A 26,901-nucleotide genomic window follows, 5' to 3' on the forward strand; every position below is an offset into this window, starting at 1 on the left:
GTGTAAATTTAATGCTGCAGCCAACAAAACCAAAATTTGTTGCAAAACTGCAGGCTAGCCCAAAATTTGTAATAGCACTAGTGCACTAGTAAATTACTAATAGTTAGTAACCATTTCACTTGCCTAGGCCTACTTTAAGCACAACTACTGGACTCGACTCGATACTTGAGTTTTTACTCAAATACTCGACTTGAATTTGAAAATCACTACTCGCCCACCCCCACCCCTAATAATTATGTTATGTATCATGTATAACATATTTGAACATACATACATATCATTTCTAAATTTTTTATATTGGGAAGAATTTCTATTAAACTGTAAAAAAACAGCATTTTTGAGTTCAAACCCAAACCAAAATCTGAGACAAAGCTTGGTGGCCCCAGACCTTGGGCTTGTTCTTCATATAAAGACTACAGTACCGTAGTAGATAATTCCCTACAGGAAATATGATAAAAATAAAACATACATTTTCACACGGAACAGCTTTATTTACAATCTTTCTTATATTTAAATAAAAATAAAAACTACAACACGACACTACTGTACAAAATACTTAAGTCATAAATTCGTAACAATATCTTACGTTTTCTCAAAAATGTAAAATGTGATTAGTCCCATGATTCCTCCTGCTGACCAGTCATGTATGAGTCAAGGTCCTGATCTAGAACTCCGCGGGAACTGGCCATGTACTGATCCAACTGACTGTCAAGCTCTTCTCTGGTAGGTGGGGGGCCTCGACCTCCACGACCTTGACCTCCACGACCCCTGTCAACACACTAGTTCTTACTAATTCTGAGCATTTATTAACAGATTTGTATGCACGATAAATTTTATATTATTTTCCATTACCAAAGAAAACCATCTTTTATGAATGGTAAAAATCAGCAAATCTGTTAGCCCTAACAGTTTATTTGTTTTACCTAACAAACTAATAACATACCAAAATTTTGAAAAATGCAAACCATAGTCAAACATCCCCTGCTTGCGTAAGCAGCAACAAACTTGTTACACTTGTCTTTTGGAACGAATCGTCTTTTGAACTTTAATAGAGATCTCAAAACAAGATGTTACAGGTCTGCTGTTCGCTAAATAGAAAAGGTTATTATAGAGCAGTCATGCAGTCATTCATACACACATTAAGACACAAATACCCCCGCCGCAGCAAACCTGCAGACTAAGCGAATTTCCATTTACCAGATTTGATTTTCAATTAAATCTATTTCAATAACGTTAACCAGTACCTAAGTTTGCTGCTACAGGGAGGGTAAGTGTGTTTTTTAGTAAAATAATTTTAGCTTAGTATGAAATAAATAGATTTGCCAAGTTTGGACAAAATATATCCATAACCAAGCAAAATGCAATGTGAAATCTCCACACTGGACTGAACAGAATGATTTTTATACTTGTATATATATATTGGTGGTAAATATAAAAATCATTCTGTTCAGTCCAGTGTGGGGAGAAGACACAAGATGAGATAAGACACATCTTGATAAGACACGATAAAGCACTTTTCCCACACACTGGACTGAACAGTAGGATTTTCTCCTGTTTGGTTCTCTGCCCAAGCTTGCAGAGGCTATTAAGCTGTTTTGGAGCTGTTTCAGAGCTTATAAAGAGCTTTTTGAGGTGTAGAAATGGTTTTACAGCCTCCAAGTCAAGTGAAACGGGCTATAGTCAAATCGAACATATGTCAGCAGCTTTAGTACGTCAGTAGTTTGTCAATTCAGCAGTCTTGAGAAATACCACCGTGTTGAATCTTCTCTGACGTATACAACTGTTTAATAGTAGCCTACAGCAGTTTCCAATCGTCTTAGAATTACAGTTAAATATCATTTATACTGTTGAAAAGGTTTTAAAGCTAGATATATACATATAAAAGTGTAAGAGTTTTGGTATTAAATCCTGTTACGGTAATAATTTTACCGTATGCGCTTAATACAAGCGCATACTCTAGTAGTTGTTTTCAAAGATTTTTAAGCTAAAAAGTTTATTATATACATTCACACTATACAACCACCTCCCACCGAGTGGAATATTTTATTCTATTTTGGTCAACCTGATTCAACAGCTGTTTTGCATTCAATTTTTTAACAACTGGTTTGAGAACTGGAGTCTGAAATTAGTCTGCTACTGTTCACCGTCTGCTACCTTTTGTGACAGTATTTTGATACTTAATAAAGTGTTTAAACCATTATAATCCTTTCCTTTTATTTAAATAGGAGTTATTATCCAAAGTTCAATACTTGAATGTGTAATTATTAGTATAATGTAGTATAATATTGAGTTATGACTTGATCTTCACACATAGAAGTGAATTATGAAAAACACCAATGCTAGGGTTCAATTATTTGATCTGTTTAGGCCTTTAATGACAGATTTTTAACTGTAATTAGCCTCAAAAGTTGTTAATTAACCTCCAAATATGAGTATTTCAACGTTTAAAGTTACTCTAGTAGCCTACAAGTGATAAAATTGGTGGCTGACTAAAACATTGTTTGTTAGGTTAAGTTGGTTAGCTAGGCTTCTAAACTGTCTAAATACATTAAATAAATAGTTTTACTAAGCTATAAAAGCTGTCACCATCTGTAATAATCAGATCTAAATGTAAATTTTCCAATCTTGTAGTCAATCGTAAGGCTTAGTTCCAGCGTTCAAACTGTTATTGATAAATTCCAAAGACAAAGAAAACCCAGAGGTTGTAACATAATTTGAAGTGAATAACACATAAAATCAACTAATTATCATGATAAATTAACAGTTATTAAAGTCAATAGTCTACAATCGTTGAACATTTGCAACTTTAGTATACTCGGTAAGAAATTGTCATTTTAACAGGCCTAACTTAGAGTGTAGATCATCAATGAAATTATTTTAACTGATGGGATGTATTATACTCAAAACCCCATATAAACACCCAACTTTTAAAGCCAAAACGGTTACATTCGGTCGATAAATAACTGAGATAGGGCCAAAACAGTATGCTTCGGAAGAAATCTACGAGTACTCAGAATTTAGCTCTGTTTTGGCCCTGCACATAGATTTAACATTAAAACCAAAGGTTTTTTCACCATATACTCATACAGTATGTTGCTTACAACAGTTATATGAGGGTAGACAATGCAATTTACCATGATATGACTTTAACTACTATTATTGAGGTCTAAAAATCAATAAAATTCACACTCTACCATTAGAAATCTACTCTCAAAGTGACAAATACTTGCACAGTGAGGTTTTACCTCCACATTTATGTTCTATGGTGGATTTCTGAGCTATACATATTACATTCAAGCCTTTAGAAGTATCTCTCATCTATTAATTGAGGTGTTAAAGAGTTTTTTAGTCAGTTTCAACTCTCAAATCTGTTGTATGCCTCACCACTCCATATACTCTAACCTATGGTGATAAACTACATCTGATTACACTTATACATTCTATACACTACGTCAGACTGGTGTACACACTTTAAATTCCATAGAGTTAGTCATTAAGAGAATATTTAAGCGTTAAAAAGTTGAATTCTTGTAACCTACTCTATTGAGCCAATACCTGTCAAACTCTTAATCAGACTTGTGTTATCCATCAAAAACTACACAAGAGCTCAAATACTTTGACCTTTAAGCCTTAGGAGTTGCATTAAATAGCCATAGACCTATTATACTAGACCTTAAACGCTGTAAGGCATGTTTTAACTGTTTCTCCAGCTGTTTTTTACTGAATTTAAGCTGTTTTAACTGATTCTTCAGCTGTTTTAGCTAATCCTTCAGCTGGATTAACCTTTATAAGTTGTCTGGGACACCATAGAATACCTCTACAACCCTTAAATACAGCTTAAAATAGCCTCTGCAGGCTTGGGCAGAGAACCAAACAGGAGAAAATCCTACTGTTCAGTCCAGTGTCTGGGAAAAGTGCTTTATCGTGTCTTATCAAGATGTGTCTTATCTCATCTTGTGTCTTCTCTCCACACTGGACTGAACAGAATGATTTTTATATATGTTTCATATAATAAACCTCCCCCCTATAATAGGCTGTAATTAGGGGTATGAATCAACCCCTACACCTATTGGAGTGATTAAGGGCTTCTACAAGCTGTATAGGTTATCTGTTTGCTTTTTAGGTTTAATTCTTCTGTAGATACTAATTTAGAACTTGAGATACCTAAATGAATCAACCTCTATATTAGGGGTCTTCTACACCTATTGGAGTGATTAACTAAGAGCTTCTACAAGCTGTATAGGGTATCTGTTTGCTTCTTAGGTTATTTCTTGTCTAGATAATAATTTGACCACTTGAGAGGTATTAAGGTGTTAGTAGGATTGGCATCTAGTTTGAGCCCTAAAAGAAAGAGTATTAGATGATTGCGTATATATGACATATGGCTTAAAAACATGGTAAACTCCCAAGAACATTTCAAATAGTTAAATGTGGACTGGTTAAATGTGACATGAATCAGTCATTTCTTTTGAATAGCCAAAGAATGAGATACATTTCTATAAAGATGACAGCTTACAAATATCTACAAGGGTCTACTATTCCATTGATCAGCAAATATTTGTCCAGTGAGCATTTTACTGTTGTACACTGTCACCATATACCTCAATGTTTTGATTTGGTTGATAACCAAAAGGATAACTTGATAAGTTGATCTAATTTAAGATATTTGCATAGATAAAGACTGATGCTATTGTAGTTGTACACTATAGAAAACATTTGAAATTACTAGTCTAACAATTGAGAGAATTAGACCGACATCTCAGATGGTGTAGACAGATCAGCAAATATTTGCACATCAAGCATTCTACTGTTGTGAAATCTTAAACCAGACAAGTGACGAATCGTTTGTAAACTACTAGCTATTCCAATCTGTTTCAAATTAATAACTTGTTTATTGCATAGATAAACTCTCTTTAGACTTTAATTGTACTACAAGCATGATAAAACATTACTAGATTAACAATTGAGAAAATTAGACCGACCATCTCAAATCATGGCATAGTCTACATAGGTCAGCAAATATTTTTGCAGTAAGTATTCTATTGTTTTGAAATCTTAAACCACAGTCACAAGTGTTGAATCGTTTACTGTTGTAAACTAATAGCTCCTCCAAATCTGTTTTGAATTAATCATGACTGGATGAAAGACATTATCTTTAAAATATATTTATAATTATTTAATGGTAATTTAATTTATTGAGCGATATATAGGTAATATAGTCTATGAGTGTTGTAAGGTTTTTAAGTATTTGGGGAGCAGTTTGTCATATTTGGGTCTAATCCAAGTATTTTATCAATTAGACCAATATTTGTGGACAGATTATTGAACCATATAACTTACTTTGCAATGATAACATAAAAAACCAAACTACACTATACTATTGTATTTGCAGAATTGACTTTTATTGTTGAATATTAATCGTAAAAGATTTGTATATTCTGTTGATTCCATTTCTTAACAAATGGAACTCATATATTATGTAGCTACCAAAAAGTCATTGGACGTCAACCTTGTGTTGTTTAACAAACATAAAAAGAATGTCACGTTGATTTGTAAACTACTGCCAATACCTACTCCTTCTCTAAGACTACTATACTCTCACTATTTAGTCAGTCTTTTAAATTTCAAACCTTGATATCAACTCACCAAGTAGCTTTCACATTCAGCTATTAGTCTCAAAGTGTGAGACACATTTTTAAATACTAGAATCTGATTACTATTTTCTCACGTTTTGACCTCCTCTAGAGTTTGCTGCATGCTTTAACCATAAATAAACTTTAAGTCACTTTCTTACTCCTCTGAGCCTAATTTGTAAAATATAGTATATTTTGTGGTCAATACCCATTATCTAAACTCTGGAATCTATTATTCTAGACTGTCTGTACATAGATACAGATAGCTATCATGTACATGGATACAGAAAGCTCTCTACATAGATACAGATAGCTATCATGTACATGGATACAGAAAGCTCTGTACATAGATACAGATTGCTATCCTGTACATGGATACAGATAGCTATCAGAAAATATTATACTACCTATCAAGCTAAATAAATAGCCAAAAAAACACTCTAGTAGCTCTTAATATTGTAAAAATATCTTATTACCTGTTTAGACCCCTATAAATACCTAATTAAGTGGTAGAAGCCTAATTTACAGGTTGAAGCCAAATGAAGCTACCTATATGGAAAACCTAATATAATCCTAGAGACCAGTACACAACCTTCTATAGGAGCTAGGGGTTGATTCCTAGGGGTTGAAGCCTATTATAGGGGGGAGATTTATTATATGAACCAAATATATAAAAATCCTTCTGTTCAGTCCAGTGTGGAGAGAAGACACAAGATGAGATAAGACACATCTTGATATGACACGATAAAGCACTTTTCCCACACACTGGACTGAACAGTAGGATTTTCTCCTGTTTGGTTCTCTGCCCAAGCCTGCAGAGGCTATTTTAAGCTGTATTTAAGGGTTGTAGAGGTATTCTATGGTGTCCCAGACAACTTATAAAGGTTAATCCAGCTGAAGGATTAGCTAAAACAGCTGAAGAATCAGTTAAAACAGCTTAAATTCAGTAAAAACAGCTGGAGAAACAGTTAAAACATGCTTTACAGCGTTTAAGGTCTAGTATAATAGGTCTATGGCTATTTAATGCAATTCCTAAGGCTTAAAGGTCAAAGTATTTGAGCTCTTGTGTAGTTTTTGATGGATAACACAAGTCTGATTAGAGTTTGACAGGTATTGGCTCAATAGAGTAGGTTACAAGAATTCAACTTTTTAACGCTTAAATATTCTCTTAATGACTAACTCTATGGAATTTAAAGTGTGTACACCAGTCTGACGTAGTGTATAGAGTGTATAAGTGTAATCAGATGTAGTTTATCACCATAGGTTAGAGTATATGGAGTGGTGAGGCATACAACAGATTTGAGAGTTGAAACTGACTAAAAAACTCTTTAACACCTCAATTAACCCTTCCCGGACGGGTGACGGATATATCCGCATAAGTCATTAGCGATTAAGGACGGGTGACGGATATATCAGCCTATGGTTTTTTATGTTCCGGACGGGAAGCGGTTATATCCGCCTTCTTTTCAGACAGACTGGCAGGTACTTAAACAGTAACCAGATGTTTCGCGGTACCAAGGCGCCACTTTCCTGCTCTATCCATGGCTGCGCTCTCTCTCGCACTCCCCCTCTCTCAGGCGCTGCCCCTCTCTCCAGCGCTGCCCCTCTCTCCAGCGCTGCCCCTCTCTCCCGCGCCGCCCCTTTCTCCCTCACACCAACCACCTCTCCTACACCCCCCACGACGTTTCGCGCTCAACACCACGTTGTCTGTGTGTTGGCGCCAAACGTTACAGTTGTCTGTCTAGCAGAATGAGAAAGTGATGCACGATGGCTTATAACGTAAATAGTACTAGTTTTTCTGGTGATATTATTGAGTTATTGAACAAGAGTTTTTCGGAGGGTGATGTTGCTGTTGATGGAATGGAATTGGACGAAGATGACAACATATCTGTGCGTAGTTGTGATGTAAATAATGCAAATATCGATGGAAATTATATTGATATAGTAAATGGTTTTGTATCCGAAAATGACAAAGACGCTGATGTTCCTCAAGATGAATGTAATGTGGTTCAAGTGGAAAGTATTAGTGATGAACACGTTAGTGAGGACGATATTGGGAATGCCTCAAGTTTTATTGACTCGGAAAAAGAAAGCCTTCATAGTTCAACCAATGAATCTACAATGGCGTCCAAAAAGTCATTTGCAAAGAACTCTAAAAAGCCATCTAAAAAGAGGTCTACAGAGGCACAACAACCAAATCTAACTAAAGCTAAACTCCTTCGTATGAAGTGGGATAAGGAGTATGCTTTTGTGACCGACAGTGACAGTGGACCTGTAAGTACTATTCCTATTTATAACTGCAATTACGGTCGTAATCTGCCTACAGAATTTGATCTCACTTCAAAACCAATTGATTTCTTTTCACTTTACTTTCATAGTAATCTAATACAATTGATTTGTGATGAAACCAACCTATATGCTCAAAGTTTGCCTATTCAAAACCAAAGGAAACAAAAGGTTTGGGCTGATACAACAACCACAGAGATCCGAGCTCTTCTCGGGGTTGTACTGAATATGGGACTTCACCCGTTGCCTGATATAAAGGAATACTTTTCATTGTCCTGGGTAAACAAGATGCCCTTTTTTTCCGATGTTTTTACTCGAGATAGGTTTTTGATGCTGTTTTGGAGATTACACTTTAGTCATGAACAGGAAAGCGCACGTGACCTCAAAATAAGAAATATTGTGAACACAATTCAAGAGCAATGTAAACTATTCTATACGCCAAGCTCGTATGTGTCAGTGGATGAGAGCACTATTTCATTCAAGGGCAAGATTTCATTCAGAGTTTACAACCCCGACAAGCCTGTAAAATTTGGGCTAAAAGTGTTTGTTCTTTCTGATGCTCTGAATGGTTATATTTACAGTTTTAGCCCATATTACGGTAAAAGTGATGGTAACGAGGATGAGCTTTTGAAAACAACAAATACTGTTCTACAACTCTGCGATTCTTTAGTAAAAGATCCCCTGGACCCTCCATCTGGTCACCATGTATACGTCGACCGTTACTACAATAGCCCTGAACTGGCTAAAGAGTTGCTGAAGAAAAATATGTTTGTTACGGGAACGGTTATGAATAATAGAAAGGAAATGCCAACACTAAGCAAACCGCTCAATTGTGGTGATGTAGAAGCACGAAGAAACAAAGACTTGGGTGTTATTTATTGGAAGGACAAAAGAGTGGTAACTATGCTTACAACCAAACACAAAATAAGCCGGAATGAGATGACAGAGAAGCCCAGCAAGTGGCCAAATAAACCTCCTGTTCTAAAGCCTGATGTTGTCTTAGATTACACTAAACACATGGGTGGAGTTGATCGTGCTGACCACGTGATATCTAGTTATCAGTTTATGAGGCGTACTAAAAAATGGTATCGCAAACTTTTCTTTTGGCTCCTTGAAGTGTCTACTATAAACTCTTATATTCTATATAAATCCTTGCAAGAAGACAACAACAGAGTAGCAATGTCTCACAAACAGTTTAGACTTAGCCTTGTGGAAGATTTAGTAAGAGACTACGTTCAGGAGACCTGCAATTTTACAAGAACACGACCAGGACGACCGAAAAATGATATTCAACGGCTGAACGGAAAACTCCATGTTATGGGCAAATCACCGAAGGGGTCCTTCAGATGTCATGTTTGTGCAAAGAACAAAGTTCGTAAGGAAACTGTGTACTTTTGTAAAACATGTGACAAAAAACCGTACTTACATCCAGACACATGTTTTGAGTTGTACCACACCCAAAAAGACTATTTTTAGAAGAATGGACTATTTACAGGCACCTTGTAAACTCCGTAAAATGATTTTGTAACCTTTTGAAAACTGAAATTATTGTTATTTTTTCTTGTTTTATAAAGAATGGACTATTTACAGGCACCTTGTAAACCCCGTAAAATGATTTTGTAACTTTTTGAAAACTGAAATTGTAGTTCAACTTTTTCTTGAAGTGTTATTTTCTTGAAACAGTTTTATATAATAAACAACGCAACAACATATTGTTCTTTATTTATTACCTAACGTTGTCATAGTCATATCTTCAAAGACGGGTGGCGGATCCGCAGCTTTTCTACTCATCTGCGGACGGGGAGCGGATATATCCGCATAATTTTTTTTCAAATAAAAACGAGTAAAAAATTATTTGGACAGTATGAAGTGTTCCATTGTGTTTATTTTATGTATATTCGTATAATAAAACACAAAAAAGGAAAATTAATTTTTGTTTTTTCCTATGATTTTTGCCCGTCCTATGTCACGATTTCGCCCGTCCTGGAAGGGTTAATAGATGAGAGATACTTCTAAAGGCTTGAATGTAATATGTATAGCTCAGAAATCCACTATAGAACATAAATGTGGAGGTAAAACCTCACTGTGCAAGTATTTGTCACTTTGAGAGTAGATTTCTAATGGTAGAGTGTGAATTTTATTGATTTTTAGACCTCAATAATAGTAGTTAAAGTCATATCATGGTAAATTGCATTGTCTACCCTCATATAACTGTTGTAAGCAACATACTGTATGAGTATATGGTGAAAAAACCTTTGGTTTTAATGTTAAATCTATGTGCAGGGCCAAAACAGAGCTAAATTCTGAGTACTCGTAGATTTCTTCCGAAGCATACTGTTTTGGCCCTATCTCAGTTATTTATCGACCGAATGTAACCGTTTTGGCTTTAAAAGTTGGGTGTTTATATGGGGTTTTGAGTATAATCATAGATAAAACATACTCCCTTAGTAGATTTCCCATCCTTATGGAACAGCTGAAGCCAATTTTATTGTTAGTTCTGTACGGTTTTCTGTAGAGGTCGTGTTTTGTTTACAATTTGTTTCCCGTTATTACAGCCATTTAAAACCTCGTTTAACCAAATAATACGATCTAATCATAAACAATAACTTGTCCCCTAGTTATATAACCAAACAGTAAAGCACAAATCAAGAAATTAACCCTAAAATAATAGAAACAAAGTTTCGTCGACACTAGCGCCTTTGTGTCACGTACATGAACTAGACACGAAAAACGTGCTTCAAAATTTACAATGGGATGAGAAGTCTACTTGTGTTGGTTAGTCTATGGTATAATACATCCCATCAGTTAAAATAATTTCATTGATGATCTACACTCTAAGTTAGGCCTGTTAAAATGACAATTTCTTACCGAGTATACTAAAGTTGCAAATGTTCAACGATTGTAGACTATTGACTTTAATAACTGTTAATTTATCATGATAATTAGTTGATTTTATGTGTTATTCACTTCAAATTATGTTACAACCTCTGGGTTTTCTATGTCTTTGGAATTTATCAATAACAGTTTGAACGCTGGAACTAAGCCTTACGATTGACTACAAGATTGGAAAATTTACATTTATATCTGATTATTACAGATGGTGACAGCTTTTAAAGCTTAGTAAAACTATTTATTAAACATATTTAGACAGTTTAGAAGCCTAGCAAACCAACATAACCTAACAAACTCTGTTTTTGGTCAGCTCAAATTTCATCACTTGTAGGCTACTAGAGTACATTTTTAGATTGAAAAACTCATTTTATGAGGTTAATTTACAACGTTTGAGAGTAATATCAGTTAAATTTAAGTCATTAAAGGCCCAAACAGATCAAATAATTCAACCCTAGCATCGGTGTTTTTGGTAAATCACTATTATGCATTAAGATTAATTTGGGTGCAATATAATACTAATCACTACACCTACAAGTCTTTGAGGTTGAAAATAACTTTCATTTAGCTAAAAGGAATGGTACTAATAGGGTAGGATGATTTATTAATTAATAAAATACTGTAACAAAAGCTAGCAGACAGGTAGGAGTAGCAGACTAATTTCAGACTCCAATTCTCTCTCAAAAGAGTTGAAAAAAGATTGACTACAAAACAGCTGTTGAATCAGGATGACCACAATAGAATAAAATATTCCACTCGGTTGGAGTTGGTTGTATAGTGTGAATGTATGTAATATATATATAATGTTTAGCTTTCTACACTTGGAAAACTACCAACAGTGTATGCGCTTGTATTAAGCGCATACGGTAAAATTATTACTGTAATATGATTTAATACCAAAACTCTTACACTTTTATATGTATATATCTAGTCTGAAACCAATTCTACAGCAGTTAAATGACAATATTGAAGGTTTAATGTTGTATTCTTTCCAGTAAAACAGTTGTGATTATAAGAGAAGGTCAGCCTAGATTCAACACTCGTGGTATTTCTCAAGACTGCTGAATTGACAAACAGCTGACGTACCAAAACTGCTGATATACGTTGGACTCATCTATAGCCCGTTTCACTTGACTTGGAGGCTGTAAAACCATTTCTACACCTCAAAAAGCTCTTTATAAGCCCTAAAACAGCTTAATAGCCTCTGCAAGCTTGGGCAGAGAACCAAACAGGAGAAAATCCTACTGTTCAGTCCAGTGTGTGGGAAAAGTGCTTTATCGTGTCTTATCAAGATGTGTCTTATCTCATCTTGTGTCTTCTCTCCAGACTGGACTGAACAGTAGGATTTTCTCCTGTTTGGTTCTCTGCCCAAGCTTGCAGAGGCTATTAAGCTGTTTTGGAGCTGTTTTAGAGCTTATAAAGAGCTTTTTGAGGTGTAGAAATGGTTTTACAGCCTCCAAGTCAAGTGAAACGGGCTATAGTCCAATCGAACATAAGTCAGCAGTAATAGTACATCAGTAGTTTGTCAATTCAGCAGTCTTGAGAAATACCACGAGTGTTGAATCTTCTCTGACGTATACAACTGTTTAATAGTAGCCTACAGCAGTTTCCAATAGTCTTAGAATTACAGTTAAATATCATTTATACTGTTGAAAAGGTTTTAAAGCTAGATATATACATATAAAAGTGTAAGAGTTTTGGTATTAAATCCTGTTACGGTAATAATTTTACCGTATGCGCTTAATACAAGCGCATACTCTAGTAGTTGTTTTCAAAGATTTTTAAGCTAAAAAGTTTATTATATACATTCACACTATACAACCACCTCCCACCGAGTGGAATATTTTATTCTATTTTGGTCAACCTGATTCAACAGCTGTTTTGCATTCAATTTTTTAACAACTGGTTTGATAACTGCAGTCTGAAATTAGTCTGCTACTGTTCACCGTCTGCTACCTTTTGTGACAGTATTTTGATACTTAATAAAGTGTTTAAACCATTATAATCCTTTCCTTTTATTTAAATAGGAGTTATTATCCAAAGTTCAATACTTGTATGTGTAATTATTAGTATAATGTAGTATAATATTGAGTTATGACTTGATCTTCACACATAGAAGTGAATTACCAAAAACACCAATGATAGGGTTCAATTATTTGATCTGTTTAGGCCTTTAATGACAGATTTTTAACTGTAATTAGCCTCAAAAGTTGTTAATTAACCTCCAAATATGAGTATTTCAACGTTTAAAGTTACTCTAGTAGCCTACAAGTGATAAAATTGGTGGCTGACAAAAACATTTTTTGTTAGGTTAAGTTGGTTAGCTAGGTTTAAACTGTCTAAATACATTAAATAAATATTTTTACTAAGCTATAAAAGCTGTCACCAGTAGTAATAATCATATATGAATGAGGCATTTTTCAATTGTTGTAGTCAATCATAAGGATTAGTTCCAGCGTTCAAAGTGTTGTTGATAAATACCAAACAAATAGAAAACCCAGAGGTTGCAACATAATTTGAAGTGAATACAACACCACAGCAACTCATTATCATTATAAAAAATCTCTTTTGAATTAATCACACGTGGATAACACATATTATCTAAAAATATATACATGTATAATTAACAGTTTAATCTAGATGATTAAAATACCATTTTTTGGGGTTAAATGAGTATATACAAGACAATACATTTTCAATTTTAAAATGATTTATTCTCAATGCTAATCACTTATCATCATATAATACATTGTAAAACAACCAAAATTATTGCTCAATGTTATAATAAAACATTTTATCAAAATCATTTATTATCTCCCCATTTTGAAGATGATCTATCTGAGAAGTACCAAAATTCTTCATCTTCTCCATGACTCGCATTGATCCAAAATTCTTCTTCTTCTTTAGTCATATCACCAAGATTTCTTATAAAATTCCCAATAAAAGATTTAGCTAAATACAACTTGAAACATTCGAATAGCCTTTTATTTTTGATTTTTACAGGAATACTTGTTTTATCATCATACATTGTTTTTCCATCCTTTGATATGTGAAATGTATTATATCCTAACTTGAAATATATTTTGGGTTTTTCAAGTATTTGCTCAAACCACTTTTTATCAAAACGTTTTAAGTGTTGTGCTTTGTTAGAAAAGTAAACGAATTCCCCTTTGGGTATCTTCATAAATATTACTTTGGTGTCACCATCTATTTCATGGGACCATCTTAATGATAAAAGTTTATATTGTTTCATTTCTTCTGAAAGAGTTTTTAGAATTTTTGTAATATTTGAATACAAAATATTGGATACAAACAGACTACTATAGCTTAACTGCTTACTAAGTTTCTCCATATCCTTTTGTTTTTTAAACAATTCATGACAGAAGTTGATTGATCCATCGTCAGCAGTTCTCAAATGTAGATAGTAAAATGTTGATCCAGATTTTGACTTACAATTCTCCAAAGCAAGTGATGTATTTTTTATAAAAGATCTCAAAGATGCATTATACTCTTCAAAACTTAATTTATTCTCATTTTGTATTTTAGAATATGTATGGAATAGCTTTTTTTCTAAATTCTTCTTTTGTGAATCCAAAACAGATTTATACCTTGTGAGAGACATTTCTAAATGTATATATTAAAATCAACTCACCTAATAGACCTCTCTAGAATAGACTAACTATGATTGTGAGACACCTAATAAATACCCTCCAGAATGATTACTGTTTTCTCACGTTTTGACCTTTCATAGGGTTACTACCTGATTTAACCATAAATATAAGTCACTACAGATGCAGTGTTATCCATAGTTGTACATTTACTATAGGTTTAGACAACTACCTGAATATTACCTTTCACAGTTGAAAAATATTATCAAAAGAGTTTACCATAGGGGCCCCTATAAATTTAGGCCTAAGTAGCCTAATTTACAGGTTGATGCCAAATGAGGTTGATGCCAAAAGAAGCTACCTATATGGAAAACCTAATATAAGCCTAGAGACCAGTACTCAACCTTCTATAGGAGCTAGGGGTTGATTCCTAGGGGTTGAAGCCTATTATAGGGGGAGGTTTATTATATGAAACAAATATAAAAGTCATTCTGTTCAGTCCAGTGTGGAGAGAAGACAAAAGATGAGATAAGACACATCTTGATAAGACACGATAAAGCACTTTTCCCACACACTGGACTGAACAGTAGGATTTTCTCCTGTTTGTTTCTCTGCCCAAGCCTGTAGAGGCTATTAAGCTGTTTTGGAGCTGTTTTAGAGCTTATAAAGAGCTTTTTGAGGTGTAGAAATGGTTTTACAGCCTCCAAGTCAAGTGAAACGGGCTATAGTCCAATCGAACATATGTCAGCAGCTTTAGTACGTCAGTAGTTTGTCAATTCAGCAGTCTTGAGAAATACCACCGTGTTGAATCTTCTCTGACGTATACAACTGTTTAATAGTAGCCTACAGCAGTTTCCAATCGTCTTAGAATTACAGTTAAATATCATTTATACTGTTGAAAAGGTTTTAAAGCTAGATATATACATATAAAAGTGTAAGAGTTTTGGTATTAAATCCTGTTACGGTAATAATTTTACCGTATGCGCTTAATACAAGCGCATACTCTAGTAGTTGTTTTCAAAGATTTTTAAGCTAAAAAGTTTATTATATACATTCACACTATACAACCACCTCCCACCGAGTGGAATATTTTATTCTATTTTGGTCAACCTGATTCAACAGCTGTTTTGCATTCAATTTTTTAACAACTGGTTTGAGAACTGCAGTCTGAAATTAGTCTGCTACTGTTCACCGTCTGCTACCTTTTGTGACAGTATTTTGATACTTAATAAAGTGTTTAAACCATTATAATCCTTTCCTTTTATTTAAATAGGAGTTATTATCCAAAGTTCAATACTTGAATGTGTAATTATTAGTATAATGTAGTATAATATTGAGTTATGACTTGATCTTCACACATAGAAGTGAATTATGAAAAACACCAATGCTAGGGTTCAATTATTTGATCTGTTTAGGCCTTTAATGACAGATTTTTAACTGTAATTAGCCTCAAAAGTTGTTAATTAACCTCCAAATATGAGTATTTCAACGTTTAAAGTTACTCTAGTAGCCTACAAGTGATAAAATTGGTGGCTGACTAAAACATTGTTTGTTAGGTTAAGTTGGTTAGCTAGGCTTCTAAACTGTCTAAATACATTAAATAAATAGTTTTACTAAGCTATAAAAGCTGTCACCATCTGTAATAATCAGATCTAAATGTAAATTTTCCAATCTTGTAGTCAATCGTAAGGCTTAGTTCCAGCGTTCAATCTGTTGGTGAGAAATACCAACAAAACCCAGATGTTCTAACAGGATTTGAAGAGAATAACACATAAAATCAACTAATTATCATGATAAATTAACAAATATATTATAGTATAGGATAACTATATTATAACAAATATAATATAGTTAGTAAAGTCATTAGTCTATAATCGTTAAACATTTGCAACTGCAGTAATACTTGGTGAGAAATTGTCATTTTTACAGGCCTAACTTAGAGTGTAGACCATCAATGAAGTTATTTTAACTGATGGGATGTATTATACTCAAAACCCCATATAAATACCCAACTTTTAAAGCCAAAACGGTTACATTCGGTCAATAAATAACTGAGATAGGGCCAAAACAGTATACCTCGGAAAGAATCTACGAGTAACCCAGAATTTAGCTCTGTTTTGGCCCTGTTCATAGGTTTAACATTCAAACCTAAGGACTTTTCACCATATACCCATAGAGTATGTTGCTTACACCAGTTATATGAGGTTAGACGATGCAAACTCTCATCAAATGACTGTAAAGGTGCATTACAGGCCTAAAAATCAATAAAATTCACACTCTACCATGAGAAATCTACTCTCAAAGTGACAAATACTTGCACAGTGAGGTTTTACCTCCACATTTATGTTCTAGTCTAAATATAGCTTCAAGGTTGCACCCTCCCCTCCTCTCTCTCCCACCCCCACGCCATTACAATTCGCTGTGGCCCGCTCGTTTCGAGGTCATTGTCCAACCCCTCCCACCCTTCTATTGTTTTGCTTTTCCAGTATTATTATTCTGACTTTCTTTAAACATTAAATTAAATAAATCATGGAAGTCGTAAAGGAATAAAAGTGATAAAAATTTAATGAACTAAACTACTGACTCAACGACTTTGGTTTTGGGACTGCTGATGGGTTTTATATTGCCCCATTACCCTAGTAATAAATTATGAAAATCCTAAACAAACATCTGATAAACCTTTTTATGTGCTCCTAACCAACACAGAGAATTGGAAGTAACTAATTGTTATAGTCTCATCGTACAGAGTGTATGCAATTTGAGCATCATATAGAAAACGGGTGGTGAGTCGAGGGTCTTTGACGTTGAGAATGCCTGAGCCTTGCTGGAGTGGAGACAATGGTTTAGGGTTTGTTTACATCCTACAACCCTTTTTTATTTACTTCGATGACTTAACGCGATGCCAGTCTATTATATTCTTTGGTCGCTGGTATTACCGCAGATTATGATAATTTTCTCAAATTGTAAAGTTCATCAATATTTCTGGTGCTTTAATTTAATGTTGATTGATCCATTTTAAAAGGAATTTGTTAATGTTTTACAATACTTTTGAGTGTCATGCCATGAAAAGTAATCCAGTTTTTACATTAGACTCTTGACCAAAGAGGATGTTTTGAACGGTTTAAGTTCCTTCATTGTGTATTGTTCCTACTTTTGTTTGTCTAGTTGAGTTGTTATTGACTATTAATTGCTGAATATTTTTCCTTAATTAGATAACTATCACTTGCACAAATTAAATAAAGAATTCATTAAGGACTTAGGATTTGTTAATTTTGTGTTTTGTTCAAGTTTTCATTTGTTAATTTTAATTTGTCACATTTGACCCAGAGATGCCTACTAGGATTTGTGCAGATTTATCAGGCTTTGGATCGGTGGAGTATTGGAACAGTGGCACAATGGAATTTGGCGGCCAGTTAAATTCATTTCTCGAAGACTCAGTGAAGTTGAACGGAGATACGCTCAAATAGAAAAGGAGGCTCTGGCATTAACATGGGCTTGCGAACGTCTTTCTCAATTTGTGTCAGGGTTAAAGTATTTTGATTTGATTACTGATCACTTACCGCTTGTCCAAATTCTTGGTAATAAGCCCATCAACAGTCTTTCTGCCCGTCTTCAAAGGTTTCGAATGAGGTTGCTACCTTTCAGCTTTGATATCCACCACGAAAAAGACAAAGACTTCTTTATTCCTGATATTTTAATTTTATCAAGGAATCCGATGGCTCTGAGGGATGAAGACAACACTGGAGATATCTTGAACAAAATGGAAATTCATGTTTGTCAAGTAATGTCTTCCAGTCCCGTCACTGACAGGCGATTGGCAACAATAAAGAGAGCCCAAGATGAGGATACCTTGAGTGGTGTATTGAAAGATGCAATGTCAATCTGATGATTGGACGAAATTGAAGAAAACTGCATTTTTTAAAGAAAGAGGTAATTTGGTGCTTCATAGAAACTTGATTCTCCATGGCAGTAGATTATTTGTGCCTAGTAAAATCAGAGCAGATGTTCTGAACAGTATTCACACTGGACATCAAGGTGTTAACAGGTGTATTTCAAGAGTAATTGTGAGCCTCTCATTCCCTCTCCGCTGCCTGATCGACCGTGGCAAGTATTGGGAGCTGATCTGCTTTAGCATGAAAGAAAGACTTATCTAGTCATTCAAGACTATTTTTCCAAGTATATAGAATTGGTTCAAGTGAACAAAACAAATGCCAATGGACAGGCAGAACGAGCAGTTGAAATTGCTAAAAACATTCTGAAGAAAAATCTAGATCCTTATGAGGGATTATTAGCATATCGTTCTACTCCACAAAGCTGCGGTTACAGTCCTGCTGAGCTTCTTTTTGGTAGGAAAATCAGAAGCACTGTTCCTACTTTAGACAAAACATTGGAGCCGAAGTGGCCAAATTTCCTTCTGGATTTTATTTTACGGGTCACGCAATTTCGCTTGTTATTTTAATGTAAGTTGAAAGAAAAATTATATTGGGTTTATGACATATGGGTTTATCTCGTTTCATTTAAATAAGATAAACATATGTTAATTGTTTGTAACTGTTTTGTTTACATTTCAATGTTTACTTTCATCCTAGGTTAAAGTTGGAATGTAACAGTTTATCAATGGAAGTAACAGTTTTGCTATATTTGTTTTGAGCATGCCTCAAAGGCCACGTCGTAATATTGGTCGTCGCAAATATTGTAAGAGAGTCGCGTCGTGAACAAGAAGAAACAGATGAAGCAGTGGCGGAAGAAGCTGATAATGATAGGCAGTTAGCTAATCAATTCCAACATGAATTAGATGCACTAAAATTTTACACTTGCACTAACTGTCATCGCCAACAACTAACAGCTTCAAACCAATCACCGATTTGTTCGCGTTATCGTTCAAATTTATTTTTTTATTTATTTATTTATTAAACATCATCACATTACATCAATTCTCTTGACAGGTGATTTGTCACAAAGTCTAATACTAATACTATACTACATTTTAAAATAAAATAGCTTACAAAAGAAATAAAGCATATAATAAGCTACAAACCTATGGGAGAAGCAATATCTTTCAAATATACTCATTTTCCAGATATTCCTCTAACGAGTAAAATGCCCTCTCCAAAAGGAAATCTTTTAAAGATAGTTTAAATTTAGAGAATGAGGCAATGTTTTTAATCCCAGCGGGTAATTTATTGTAAATTTTCGGTCCCATATACTGAGGGGATAAATGAAAGATATTAACCCTTTTCGCTCGTATGTCGCGGTGGCCGCGACATCCATTTTTGACGCTTCCACTCGAATGTCGCGGCTGCCGCGACATTGTTTTAAACGACTCTAAACTCACTTTATATAGTGCAGAAATGTTTAAAATGATAAGAAAGACTGATCAATGGTTTTCTCAATTTATTTAAGCTGCCCTTGGATCAAAGAAAACAACCACGAACGATTTAGTTGGCTTTGAAATAAGTTTGGTTCGTTTCGTGTTTGTTTACTTAAGAATGTCTGCTTCTGCTAGTTTATATTCTTTGTTCGCAGCGACTGTTATCGCGATTTTTATATTATATTTTACTTGTTTTGGGTAACTATTGTTTAGTAAACATTTTTCAGTGTTTAATTACCGATAATTTAGTAAAGTGAACAAGTAATTATGTTTATTTCACGTTAAAATGGATGACGAACTTTCTTTGTCAGACTCCTTGACCAGTAAATTATTTGAAGGAGGTTTGACTTCTGATGAAGAATCCGATTTAGATTGTGCTCCGGACTTAGATAATGAGGAAATATTGTTATTTGATGACAGTGACTTAGAAGAACTTGGTGATTTGGCCCATGATGTAAACTTTGGAGTTTTAGTACAAAGCCCAGCAAAAGCTGAAACTGTAAGTAGGCCTAAGCCTAGCCTTCATAGGTCTAGTTTTCTACAAAACACCTGCCCTTCAACAAGTCGTAATTTATTTGTTGATGATGACTCTGGTGCTCTATTACAAAGCCCAGATGAAACTTTACCTGTAAGTAGCCTACATGAGCCTAATGTTCATCAAGAAATCGAACCCTCGACTAGTAGGGATTTATTTGCCAGTCCATTTATTGATGAATTACTTCCTGTAGTAGCGGTACCGGTACCACCAAAGCGTAGCCGAGGTAGGCCCAAAAACATATGCAGTTCTAAAACTCCAATTTATTCAAGAAAAAGGCCTACGCCTACGAAAAAGATTCCAAGAAGCTCACAGCCTAAGCAACCGAAGAAACAGCCTTCCAGTGAAGACAAAAACTATAAACCTTACTTAGATTCTGACCCAGATTTTGATACTTTTCCCTATACTCTATTGTCAGGGTACAAGGCCCCATTGGGGCCACAACAACCTCAAACCCCTTTGGATTTTTTTCAATTATTTCTTACTGGGGAGTTGATAGATCATATTGAAGAAACAAATACATATGCATACGAGCACATTTCAATGGCTACCCCCTTGCAGAAAAGATCTATTTGGTCAAACTGGAAAGATTTAACTGCAGATGAGTTCAAAGCTTTTTTAGGCATTGTGATTAATATGGGTCTCAATCCTAAACCTAATTTACAGGATTATTTCTCTCATGAAAGGCATAAAAAACAATCCTTTTTTACGGATGTCTTCTCCCGTGATCGGTTTTTTCAAATTTTTTGGTGTCTGCACGTGTCTAGTAAAACTCCAGCTGGCGTTCGCCCATCAAGAGGATCTAAGATTAGCCATTTAGTGACATATTTACAGGCTAAATTTTGTGAATACTTTGTTCCACCCTATGAGCTCTCTATGGATGAAAGCACTGTTTCCTTCAAAGGGAAAGTCCATTTCAAACAGTACAATCCTAAAAAGCCTATAAAGTGGGGCATGAAAGTATTTGTTATATCCGATTCAAGAACAGGCTATGTTTATACTTTTGAACCTTACTATGGTGCTGCAACCACGGCTATTTTGCCTTTCCCTGAACATCAGTTCACCATGCGGATTGTGATGCTTTTGGCGGAACGAGTCAGAAATCAGTGTGGGTTTGAGTGCGGGTTCCATATTTATTTATACAGACAGACTATACACCAGCTTGGCCTTAGCTCAGGAGCTCGCCAAAATAAGAATACACCTAACTGGTACGGTCCTAGGGAATCGACAAGGAAACCCATCTTCTTTTCAAAAGAAAAATATGAAGTCAAACAAGATGCAGTTACATGAAGTGTGTGCCTTTCGACACAAGGATAACGTTTTGGTATTGGCATGGAGGGACCAGAGGGACGTTACCATGCTTAGTACTGTGCATAACCCTTCAGTAGTGGAGATAGTGAGGAATAAAAAAGGAAGCACAGAAAAAGAGAAAGTTTTGAAACCCACAGTCATTATGGACTACAATGAGCGAATGGGTGGGGTTGATGCAGCTGATCACTATATATCGTCGTATATGTTTGTCCGCAAGTCCAAAAAATGGTGGAGAAAAATGTTTTTCTGGTTACTGGAAGTAAGTGTAGTAAACAGTTTTTTACTATACAACATGTATCAACAAAACATTGGAAACAAGTGTTGTGAAACAAAGAAGTTCAGGGAGATGCTGTTGTTACAACTTGTTGGGGACTTCCGCAATCCTAGTGGTAAAAGACGTGGTAGGCCTTCCACAAGCGACAAAGAAGAGAGGCTTAACCAAAAGCCCCACTTCATTGCAAGTTTTCCTGGAGTGAATCAGAAAAAGGACTGTGCTGTATGCAGCAACCGGAAAGTTCCTGGTCAAAGGAGGGAAACTCACTTCTTCTGTGAGACGTGTGAACGCAAACCTGGCCTTCACCCTGGTGAATGCTTCAAGCGGTACCATACCCTCAAAGACTACAAACCCTGGGTAGGTCAATAATTTAAGTAGGCCTATCTAAATATTAGTAATCTAGAATAACCTCAAGGTTCCAAATCAGAAATAATAGATATATTTGATAATTCAGCGTTTTTTTTTATATTTTTTGTTATATGTCGCTAATGAAAATTATATTTTTGGTTTAGTATAACAATTTCGGTGTATTTATATTTTCGGTTTATATGAATAAATAGGCCTACAGATAAATACTGTTTATCTCAGTTTACTAATCCTGTTTGAAAATTACAGGCAAAAGAACTAAGAAACAGAAGTCGCCGTGGAAACCAAAAATTCCAAAAACTCTACATATTTTTTAGAAATTTACATATTTTATTCATAATAATACAAGTAAATGTTTATGTAATTGATATTTTTTGATTGTTTTTACATAAGGAATGTAAATAATATTTTTTCAATACTCTAAAAAAAAGTTTTATATTTTTATTTTGCCAAAATATATGGATTTTGTAAAGATTTATTTTGCTTTTGTTTATTTATGACCATACCAAAAATAAAATTTTAAAACTAAAATTGTAATTTTATGTTTATATTGTATAATAATTTATGCTGAATAAGAATCAATAGCTCAACCTTATTAAATAACTAATAGGCTATTAGATAAAAAAAACACTAAAAACCAAAAACATGCCATTTTTTTTTTAAATTAAATGCAAGTGTGAGGGAACAGCCATGCAAAATAATTCGAGTGGAAAGGGTTAAGCCTATGTTGAACTGGTTTTATAATATTTTTGAATCTTGTGTTATGTGGTTGAGATTGTTGACAGTCCATGAATGTGTCGAAATCACTTTTAACCATTAATGCCAATTTGTAAATATAAGAGCTAAAAAAAGTTAAAATTTTAAAATTAATAAATAAATCTTTACAATGTGTTCTACGGGAGACTCTGGCCATTAATCTTAGAGCTCTTTTTTGGAGAATAAATATTTTTTTGGCCTGGCTTGATGAGCCCCATACAGTAATTCCATAATTCATAATCGATGAAAAATATGCGTGATATACTACTATTTGTGTTTCTAGATTAGTAGTATCCCGAATTATTGTGAGAACAAATGTTGCTGAGCGTAGTCTTTTTGATAGGTTTTTAATGTGTTTTTGCCAATTTAGTTGTGAATCGATTTCTATTCCCAAATAATTTATTGACTGTTGTGAATGAATTGTAGTTAAGCTTGTATTTACAATTATTTCTTGGTTAATATTGGATGCAGAAAACTGAATTAGTTGAGTTTTTGCCACATTCATGGACAGACAATTTACTGCAAACCAATCCCCAAGGAGTTGAAATTCCTTAGTTATTGAGGCTTGAATGAACTCATTGTTTTGTCCTGTGCAAATTAAAGCGGTATCATCTGCGTATTGAAAGGTGGACATCTTAGTAGCATTGCATAGATCATTAACATAAATAATAAATAAACAAGGGCCGAGAATGGAGCCCTGAGGAACTCCATTGGGGTTAATGTTCCACTCTGATTTATAATTTCTCTGCATTTTTTGTAAAATAAGTCTTTGTTTTTGGGTCTTTAAATATGATATGAACCATTTTAATTCAGTATTTTTTTATTCCATGCATACTTAATTTTTCTATGAGTATCTCATGATTCACACAGTCAAAAGCCTTGGATAGGTCACATAGCACACCCACAGTCTTCTGCGATCCATCCAAGGCTTCTGCAATGTAGTTAATCATTTTTGTTATAGATTTTTCAGTACCGAGTTCTGGGCGGAAACCAAACTGTGAAGGATTTATTAAATTGTTGCTTTCTAAATATTCTGTTAGTTGAATCTTTACAATTTTTTCAAAAATCTTTGAAAAACAAGGCAGAAGAGCGATGGGGCGGTAGTTAGAGGGATCGTTGACATCGCCCTCTTTGAACAGAGATTTAATCTCAGCCAACTTGAGCTTATCAGGAAAACCCCCCCCCCCCCCCTCAAGGGACTGATTCACTATTTGGCATAATGGATGTTCTATAAATTTAAAAACTCTTTTAATGACAAAAAGAGGGATTTCATCCCAACCTGAGGACTTAGTGTTACTGAGAGATGTAACAACTTTTCTTAACTCTTCAATTGAAACATTTCTAATTTTAAATGTTAAATTGGAATGTGGATGATTTTGGATTAGTAACTGAGTGGCTTTTAATTTATCTGTTGATTTGTTGGCATACTGAGAAACATTAATAAAAAAGTTATTGAATTTATTTGCTACCAATACTGCACAATTTTGTTTATCCCTTTCATGTTTGAATTTAATCTCAACTGGAGTATCAGATATTTGTTTATTAAGTCCTGTTTCATTTTTCACTACTACCCAAGATGCTTTACTTTTATTCTTAGATTTTTTAATAAAATCGTCATTAGCTTTCAGTTTTGCTAATGCAACTACTTTTTTAAAGACCTCTCTGTAGTTTTTGTAATAGATTAAAAACTGAGGGTTACGATTCCATTTTGATTCTTGGTGCAACTTATTTTTATTTTCTGCTGAAATTTTTATTCCTGTTGTTATCCAGTTATTTTTGTTACGTTTATTCTTTGGACGATCTACTGTTTTGGGGAATGCCTCGTTAAATGAATTTAGAAAGTTTGTAAAAAATTTATTGTAATTTGTATCTACATTAAAGGTTTCAAAAGGGTTCCAAATAACATTATTTAGTGTGTTTTCAAAGGTTTGAAAATTTGTTTCTGTAAACTTCCGAGTAAGTTTTTTATTTACACCCTTAAGTCTTGGAGAGGACATTTTCTCAAATGACAAAAGTAAAACTTTGTGGTCTGATGCACCTATGTCTAAAACTAAACTGCTAGTTTTTTTTTTTTCTGCAAGTTAGAAATAATATTGTCAATGCAAGTACTTGAAATGCTGGTTACCCTAGTTGGAACAAGAACATTAGGTTTGAATCCAAAACAATCACAAATTACTAGTAAATTATCAGTACTTACTTTATTGGTTAATAAATCTATATTTGTGTCTGACATTATAAAAACATTTTTTGACATTGCTTCCAAAGCTATTTTGTCTAATAACATTTCAAACTTTTCTAAAAATATCTTATCTATGTCCCTACCTGGAATCCTGTATACTGAAATAAAAACTGAATTCCAGTCCTTGACTTCAATAAAAAATCCTTCAAAACAACATTGTTAATTTAAAAATTTTAAGTCATTTCTAATTTCAAATGCAACTAAATTCACGGCGTTAAATAATATGGATGTGTCAAGTGTCCCGAACGAATTAACTGACCTGACGATTGTAGAACAAATGTTGATTGCACGAGTACATCCCGCTATGCGCATTCACGTTGAAAGGGAACATATTGTAGGTTGTTAGCTGCTTTAGCCATTGACAATCTTTAAATAATGCTTCGCTCATTTATGCGTCTAAGGTGTAACGGCAGACCACTCTAGTTTAATTTGCTAACAACACATGTTATGATTATTGTTTGTTGTTTATATTTCAGTTGTTACCTAGTTACTTAAATTAAAGGTTGTACATTTTTCTTGTGAAATATTATTTGGCACCGCTACATACAAGTGTATACATTATAGCTCTTAATTAAATAGTGCTGTAAATATGCCAAATGTATTGTTATGTTTCATTAATGACTTGACACAATTCATGTATACAAATGTACTTTTTGAATAAAGGATTTTTTTATTTGATTTTATGGTGTTTGAACAAATATGTTTGGACGATAAGTAACTCTTAAAACTCTTAAGCAGCTAAAATTATCTAAGATGGCCGCCAGCCTCCAATGACTCTTGGGTTGGTGGAAACCAAGAAGAGGTGAAATATTTAGGCCTAGTTTAGGCTGTTATTTTAATAAGAGTTTAGCTATGGTTTCTTGTGAACTGAATAGCTGAAATCGTAGGGTTAAAAAATAGTAGATGCAAATGCCTATTGTTAAAAAATTAACAGATTACTAAACCCAGGTCTTGATCATGATGAATGCAGTAATGGAAGAAATATTGGAGGGGGGTGACATGGGCTGCAAACATTAGGAAAAAATAGGATTAAAAAATAAAGGAAGGGTGGTATTCATTAAAAAAAAACATACCTGAACCCTCTAGACCTTTGACTGCGGGTGTTGAATCGCCCTCGACCTCTTTGAGTTCTGAAGTCATCTCGGTTTCTGTTGAAGCCACCACCTCTAGCTCTAAGACCTGTGAATTTGGAGAAATCAAAATGTAAGATTAAAAAAAAACTAATTAAAAACCATGGCTCTTTGGTAAATTACGTTTAGGTTAGAGCAAATGTGACTATAAAGCACTATTGTTCAATATCATATATTAGTGATGGTCGGATCCGGATATCGGACTACCGGATCCGAGCAGGAACCGGCACCCGATTGGATAAAAAAATTCAGGATCTTGGGCTGGATCCGGTTTTGATGGATCCGATTTTTTTACTAACACAAAGCTGTCTGTATCCATGTACGCTCATCCGGACTAATGTGGCGGACGTCTGGTCCGGATTACGAAAAATCTGGACTATCGAGAGACGAGCAAATATACAGTACTGTTTATAGCCGTTTTTTTCAATTTTGTTCCAGGTCCACAGTAATGATATTCAGGCAAATGCACTTCCACCGGTAATAATTTTTACCGCCGAATTTTG

The 26,901-nt window shown here is 34.4% G+C and overlaps 1 protein-coding gene across 1 annotated transcript in view; it reads right to left on the reverse strand.

Annotated features, from left to right (window-relative positions):
• Nucleotides 1–470: 470 nt before the first annotated feature.
• LOC128983315 (chromatin target of PRMT1 protein-like) overlaps nucleotides 471–26,901 on the reverse strand; it is a 67,794-nt gene continuing 41,363 nt past the window's right edge. Inside the window, exons 6-7 of the mRNA XM_054402564.1 lie at nucleotides 26,342–26,447; nucleotides 471–768 (exon numbers count right to left, since the gene is read on the reverse strand). Of these exons, the coding sequence (XP_054258539.1) occupies nucleotides 612–768; nucleotides 26,342–26,447 (263 nt within the window). The 3' untranslated portion in view covers nucleotides 471–611. The remainder of the gene's footprint in view (nucleotides 769–26,341; nucleotides 26,448–26,901) is intronic.

Source organism: Macrosteles quadrilineatus, unplaced genomic scaffold (genome assembly GCF_028750875.1).
Source record: "Macrosteles quadrilineatus isolate MER2022 unplaced genomic scaffold, UCM_ALF_1.0 Scaffold_1__1_contigs__length_201487025, whole genome shotgun sequence".
NCBI lineage: Eukaryota > Metazoa > Arthropoda > Insecta > Hemiptera > Cicadellidae > Macrosteles > Macrosteles quadrilineatus.